Genomic DNA, 7015 nt, shown 5'->3' with positions numbered 1-7015 from the left:
CCCGGCCTTGTACCGGCCCACGAGCACGCGCTTGTCGCCGCCCAGCGCCGCCCGGCACTCCTCGTCCGGGAGGCTGGCCACGGCGGCGAAGTAGACGGCGAACAGCAGCGCCTCGACGCCCGCCGGCATGTCGCCGCCCGGCCGGCCCTGGTACCGGAGCACCACGGGCTCCACCGTCGGCATGTGCAGCACGCGGATGATGGGGTAGCAGTTCTCCTTGTACAGCCGCCAGTACACGGCGAACTCGTCCGGCGCCGGGTGCAGCGGGCCCGCGTCCGCGAGGCTGGGGCCGAGTCCCAGTATCGACGTCGGCTGCTCGTCGCCCTGGTCGCGCCGCGCCTCCTCCTCCTCGGCCAGGTCCTCCAGGATGCTGGCGGCGCCGTCCACCTAGAATAAGAGCAGGGGATTTAGTCACTTTATCCGAGCGAGAGGGGGTTTGTCTTCTGGTTACCTTTTCCGTCAGGTTGGCCCAAAAGTTGCTCACAATGTACCGGCTTCGCCCGTCGCCGACGGCAAGCTGGCCAAACTCTGTCTGCAGCTGTGTCATTTCTTCCTCGTCCTCGTCCTCGTCCTCCTCGTGCAATCCGGGCACTCCGTCGGCTTCATGTGCGGCATGCGGCTGGGCCGGGGATGCCGTGTGTCCCCGGCTTGAGGCGCCGTCGCCGCCCTCGTGTGACCCCGTCAGCGACTCCAACTTGGCTCTGAGCTGCTGGACGACGCCCTCGAGATACCGGACGCGCTCTAGTGCTCCCGCGCCGGAATACTGTCTCGTCGAGGGCCTCCTGGGCACAAAGACGCATTCCGTGCCGGCCCGGCGGCAGTTGGCGCACGGGTCGGTCCTGTCGCACTTCTTCCTCCGCCTGCGGCAGGACAAGCAGGAATAGGGCTGCAAGCCGGCGGGTGCGGATTCGGCCGCCGCAGCGCCGTCCTCGGGTGCTGCTTCGGGTTTCATTAGGCAAGGGGTGGGGGAGTGGGAGACGAAGCTACAGCCGCGGTGCTCGCAGACTCGTAGTGTCCGTCTTTCAAGATGGAACAAAACCTTGGAGCAAGAGAGAAGCAAGATGCATACTCTGGTTGGGCTGACAAGGACATCTGGAGACAGGGTGGGTTTGGGTAAAACCTCGGCAGCTTACACATGTAAGTGGCCGGAATGCCAACGTCGACCGTCTTGCACACGGGGAGCTCGGGTTTGACACTTTAATTTTTTTTTAGCTTTTCCATGGTCTGGCACGCTTCTCTGGCTTGGGTCTGGTACACCCAGGCACACTGTATGTCACTAGGCCCAGCGTGATGTAGTGCCTGCACCATCATTTACATGGGTCTAGAAAAATAAAATTGAATTAATATTAACTTGTTTGTTTCCCTCTCACGTCAAAAGATAATACGAACACGATACAAGGATCGTGCAGGACCAAAATCTGCTAACACAGTATTGGGCTGTACCAAGCCGACAACAGCAAGACCAAAAAAATAGACCGTCTACGCAACATGAGATATCGAATTAATATATTTTGGCTGAAATGGACAGATTCTACGCTGCGTACTTTGGTCCCCCTTTACCACGGGGGAAATAATAATAATCACCCTCTCCAGTCTTCACAAAAGGTCGTCGTTGGCACTCTCCAGCTTCTTGAGCTGCCCGACAATCTTGTCCTCGGACAGCATGAGCCGGTAATTATTCCACCACGGCAGGTATCCCGCCCCCTGGGCGTCGTCGGCGCCGAACCGAAACGTCTCCTCCTCCCCTCCCCCGGGCGAGACCTCCCCCTTGACCGCGTCCAGGCGAGGCGGCACGGCGCCGCTGCGCCCGCGGGCGTGGCCGTCGGTGGCCAGCGCCGCCCGCAGCACCTGGTTTTCTATAAACAGGTCTCGTATCCGGTGCCGCCGCCGCTGGTTCTCCAGCATGGTCTCCTTTGTCGTCTTCTCCAGCTCCGCCGCCCGCTCCTCCAGGTCCTTGACCTTGCGTTCTTTTCTCTGCCGAAACGCGCGCTGTCTTTGGCCCGGAAAAATCAAATCATTAGTTGAATTTCGAGCAAGGGAAAAGGGGGGGAGAGTGGCAGGCAAGGAACTTACGCTGCTCGGTTCTGTGCCTGTCTCTTCTTGGCCTTGTCCTCGGGGGGGCCTTTGTCGCCGTCGGGCGTGCTGGCGGCGGGTTTTGCCGTTTCACACGGGCACAGGTGCAGTATCCGCGCGTCGGCGTCCATGATGACTGTGCTGGGGAGTGCGTCGCAGCTGTGGGAGTGGCCGGCGCCGGCTGGCTTCGACAGGTACCGCTGGACCGGTAGGGGGCGGGATCTGGCGTCGTGGCTGAAGAAGGACATTTCGTATGTGGTGCTCGTAGGGCTATCAGACTTTTTGTTTTTGATTCTCGGTTAGACAAGACGCATCCCGACGGCAGGAACCAGAGGCGTGAAAAGAGGTGACACGCAGGAGGTGGACTGTACCCTGGGAGTGAAGCACCCGGTGGCAGGATTGACAAAGTAGTCGCCGCTGATGTACGACGGCGGGAGGCATAACGAGGCGTCCGAGTCGGCGGGCTGGTGGGCGAGATAGTGGTGGTTGCCGGCGACGTCAATCATTCTGAAGGTGGACGGGAAAAAAGGACAGGTTTCAATGGAGGTTTTTTCGGCCGTGGCATGGCAACAGGGGTGCAAGTATTTATATGCGCAGGGGACGGGCTCGGTTCAACGTCTGGGTTGGGACTGCAGCTATTCGGGGGCGTGTCAGAGCACCGGTCGGTGAGAAGCCGTTTGGACTCGTGGAGTCGCGCCAATTGGCACCCGGGGCTAGGCAGGCATTCTGCGGCACGCCGGCCTTATGCTGGCAAATGGCCTTCATGCGCATCCCATCTCAATTCCTGCCCCATTTGATAGGAGCCATGCCGGGTGGAGACGCCTGGCCGGGGTGGAGTCTTGGCAAACCCCGACAACAGACAACTTCCTGCCATTCGCAGCTTGTTGTTTCCTCGAGAAGCTTTGCACCCTGCGCGGCCGCCGATTCTGATTGGCAGTCGTCCCTGCGAACGCGACGCCACGATTTCGTGCTCGAGGGCCTTTATAGACGCATGTATAACATGTTGAGAGCTCGCAGGCATGCATGTGATGTTGAGTTCGCAGGCTGCATGTAGCCTTGCTCCTCTGCCTCGCGCACTCTGGAGTCTGCAGCGTGTCTGGACAGACGCCGCACGCAGTTGCATCATGGCATGCCCATGCGGCGGCCAGCCACCGAAGCGGTGGTATCCGGAGACTCGGCACTGGCCAGTCTGTCACGGCAGCCGGCACTATGAACCTCCGGCGTCACCACGACCCTCAAGCTGCGACGTCCGCCTCGGCGCCTGTCCTGAACAGTAGGGCACTGCAATACCGTCTAATCGCCTGTCCGTTCCTCTGACGGTCGCCGCGTGCCGTGCTAAGACATCGGGCAACCCAAAGCCAAAACACCACGTTCTGACTGCTCGTGCGCATTCGCCGAGGCAATTCGCCGCTGTCAGCACCAAGACACGCTGGTGACTGGTCCACCGCAGCCGCGCGCCAGCCCGCCCGCCGTCCAAATACCCGTCGTGGAAAAGGCACTGGCCGTCTCAGCCTGTGCCTGGGTTTCACAGTCGACGGCAGCGGCGCCCGCCCAATCGCGACCGACCGAGCGCTGGCACTGGCACCAGGGGGCTGCGTGCGTCCGAACCGGCCTCCTGCCAAGGGCCTTGAGGGAGCGACCATCTCGGCCGTGGGCAGCCAGCTTGGCGGTGGGGAAGCGGCCCAGAGGTATGTGCTGCAGTAATATATTTTGACTCGCGAGGGGGTTGGAGATTTTGGGGCCGGAACGCCGCCCCGATTAGGAAATCATCTCGAGCGTCGTCGCGGTTCTGAAGCACGCCTTGCCGCCACGTGGACGGGTGTTGGCTAGGCCAGAACCGTCGTGCGGTAGGGCTTGAGCCTTGTGGGAGGAGCACTGCGTCGGCGCCTCGGGACTCGGTATATTACGTCGCGGCCAGAGAGGCCATGCCGTCTGCTTGCCGTTAGCTTACCGGGGAATACTTGACGCTACCAGACTGTTCCAAGCGGCTTCGGGGAAAAAAGGGCAGTGGCCCGCGACGGCCTACCTTCCTCCTTGGGAATAGAGTTTTGGCTTGACGGTTGTTGTTCTACCACGTTGCTGGGACGCCTGTCATTGGACAGGAAACGAGGGGATGAAGATGGGTTACAGGAGATGAGGCAAAGGGCAGTTGGGAGTTTCACGTTGGGCCGTCGGGGAACTCTGCTGCACAAACTAGGCGTTGCCCCCGTGGCCGTGGCCCATGGGGATGTTGGGCGAGGTGACATGAATCTCGGAGATGACGCTCGAGCTAACAAGATTTGCTGTTTTTGTTTGGGCCTGCGCACTTGGAGTCGAGAGAGCGGTGAACGGCGTCCGTGTCAGGGTTTCTTCGTGTCTCTTTGACAACATAGGGGTTTTGCTTGGCTGTTGGCAAACTTGTAAACGGCCGAGGCTTCACCATTGTTGTTCTGAAGTTTGTAGCTGCCTCTGTGGACCGTGCCATTGGTCTACTGTCGTGGCTGGGCGTGATTTCCTGCACCTTGGTACGAGTTGACGTCGTGTTGGGGCTGAAACTGGACTATGTAGTGATGAGCGTGAGGAGGGAAAGGGTGTTTAAAGGTTCTGTGCTGCCTCCATTCCGGGAACTTGTCCTGGCTGAAGCTTGAATCTCTCGATGTTTTTCTAGTCCCGAATTTCAAAGGAGCCATGCAGTCGCGCATTTCTTGCCAAGTTTGAGACTAGAACGTGTCCAGGTGGGAGATGATGCTGTGGCAAGCGTGGAAAAGCCATGATAGATCTTTGTCCAATCGCCTTCCACCTTTGGCGTACTAGATGCAAACAGAGGAAGACAGCCAATGGTTCTCATATGCTGAGGTCTGAGTGCATGTCAGAGACTTTGGTTCTAGAAGCCATCACATGCATTCTTTTTCTCAGGGGTATTCTACTGGCATTGGGGCTCTGTGACCAATAGGCTTCACCTTGCCTCCTCCTCTCTAAGTAATGTGCCCTTTAGAAAATACTGTAACTGTAGCGGTATATTATTTGTTTTACGAATATATACAGCTTGAGAGTAATCCGACAAGGCCATAAAATACCGTACGAGGAAATCACCAAGTTCCGCTCCATCAAGTTCATCTGTCGTTTTTAAAGGCCGGCTACTCAATGATTCGTCAAGATTGTCAAAGACTAGAGACAGAGCCAAGATGTGCACACTTGGAGCCAGATATCGGAGACATTCGGCCGTGCGCCGCTATTGCTGCATTTTTTTGCTCCATGACTCAGTGGTCGAACGTGGCCACTCTTACACAAATTCATGCCCTGATGCACCAAGACCATGGCCTGGTGCTCCTCACACGAGGCCCTTTCCACGTAAGCTAAATGACATGCTGTAGAAATGGGGCTGCATGAAAAGTCATACTCGGCCAGCCACTGCGTCATATCCAAATAGCACCGGAAAAACGCCGCCTGGGCTCTTTATGAGTCGGGTTTGGCTGTATAGCGTGAAAACAGAAACGTCACCAGTTTCTCTTCTACTGCTTTAGCATGATGAGTCGAATAGACACTGCAGTACACTGCGAATAATCTACTGGGGTATACATGGATGGCTTGTGCTACAAAGAATTTCATCATGACTACATCTCGACAATCTATCTTGTACATCTAATTGCTGAAGGTGTTTACGTACGCCGAGTGACGGCAGCCAGAACTTATTAGGGAGGAATATAAACACGAGTAAAGTAGTAAAAGGCAAAAGCTGCTGCCCCATGTGTGTAAGGTGGGCCGTAGCAAACTCGAGTGCCTCGTTTTTCACCATCGATATCATGGCGCCATCAAATCTCATATAAAGGGCTGCCCAAGAGTAAGTGACGAAATATTGAGAGTCGGAAATCCCAAGTTTTCAGAGATGACACGATGAATAGAAAGCATCCTTGCTATCCAATAATATGAAGCACGTAGATATGCAGTCAAGCCATGAGCCCTCAATCCTCTCTGCCCTGAGTCTGTATACTTTGGTGGCGGTGACGGCGAATCAAACAAGAATCTTTGGCCGCCATTGGAAGAAATGCGACTATGCATCAACCACTTGTCCTTCCAAGGCTCCCCGCCAAGTGGAAATCGAATCATTTCTCGCCATGACGTGTAAATATCATCTGCCACCATGACACGCAAGGCAGTTGGCCCCATCCCACCGTGGCTTTGGTGAACTCGGTAATCAGGTCACTGCTACTCGATCATCTCGTTTGATCACCGCCATCAGCCCTCCCCATCTTGCGTTATCCAACTCCTACCCCTCTAGTTCCTCCCCCGCATCCCAACGATACCATGCAAGTCTTATCCCTACGCGAGTCACGCCCGGGGCCACGCAACTCACGACTGGCCAAGAGCCTTCCCCTCCCACACGAAGCGTCAGTCCACGCCGCCCCTGTCGGTGGAATGCGCAGACGTCAAGTGCTTACGCCTGAAGCAACTGCCGCCGCCTATCGCGCCGCGTCCCAGGTGGCTGCGGGACAGTCGAGCCGACCAACCGGGTTCGACCGGCTCGATCCGAATTACCCGAGTCAAGCAGGTGCGGCTCTCCGGCATTTCGGCATTCCGGAACCACGACCCGCCCCACCCGTTCGTTGCGTCGCCGGCATTCGAATAATTTTATCGCTTTGGAATCATTCATTTGCCGCTAGCTCTTGCTGCGGTGTCGATAGCTGGCTCAGGTGGCTTTTATAGCGCCAACGTCAGATGCGGCGTGCGTCTTTTGCTGCTTGGCAGCTCTTGGGCCCTGCGCCCTACGGGAGGGAGTTGCAGTTGAGCCGCTGCCGTGTTGACGCCTCGTGGGTCATGTCGTATTGCGCCAGACGGCGTGGATGGAGTCGGGGCGGTTGATAGTTTGCAATAGTGTAGTGGCAGGCCGTCGTGACCCCCACGCACAGTCGGGCTTTCTGATACGGGAGTCGTCGTTTTTGGTGACGTGGCTGATGGATTGCAG

General features: G+C 57.3%; 2 protein-coding genes across 2 annotated transcripts in view; both read right to left on the bottom strand.

Moving 5' to 3' along the window:
* Positions 1 to 1308, bottom strand: part of MAA_08138 (uncharacterized protein) — a gene marked incomplete at both ends in the record, with an annotated part of 1709 nt that extends 401 nt beyond the window's left edge. The window contains 4 exons of the mRNA XM_007826136.1: positions 14 to 387; positions 452 to 1092; positions 1134 to 1195; positions 1268 to 1308. Of these exons, the coding sequence (XP_007824327.1) occupies positions 14 to 387; positions 452 to 1092; positions 1134 to 1195; positions 1268 to 1308 (1118 nt within the window). The remainder of the gene's footprint in view (positions 1 to 13; positions 388 to 451; positions 1093 to 1133; positions 1196 to 1267) is intronic.
* Positions 1309 to 1596: 288 nt separating this feature from the next.
* On the bottom strand, positions 1597 to 2321 carry MAA_08139 (bZIP transcription factor, bZIP-1; the record flags this gene model as incomplete). Its single annotated transcript, XM_007826137.2, has 2 exons — positions 1597 to 1993; positions 2074 to 2321. 2 exons carry the CDS (start codon positions 2319 to 2321, stop codon positions 1597 to 1599), a joined length of 645 nt encoding a protein of 214 aa, XP_007824328.2.
* Between the last annotated feature and the right edge of the window lie 4694 nt (positions 2322 to 7015).

Source organism: Metarhizium robertsii, assembly GCF_000187425.2.
Source record: "Metarhizium robertsii ARSEF 23 chromosome Unknown MAA_Scf_6, whole genome shotgun sequence".
Taxonomy (NCBI): Eukaryota; Fungi; Ascomycota; class Sordariomycetes; order Hypocreales; family Clavicipitaceae; genus Metarhizium; species Metarhizium robertsii.
The sequence above is the reverse complement of the archived record's forward strand: the minus strand, read 5'-3'. Positions and strand labels throughout refer to the sequence as shown.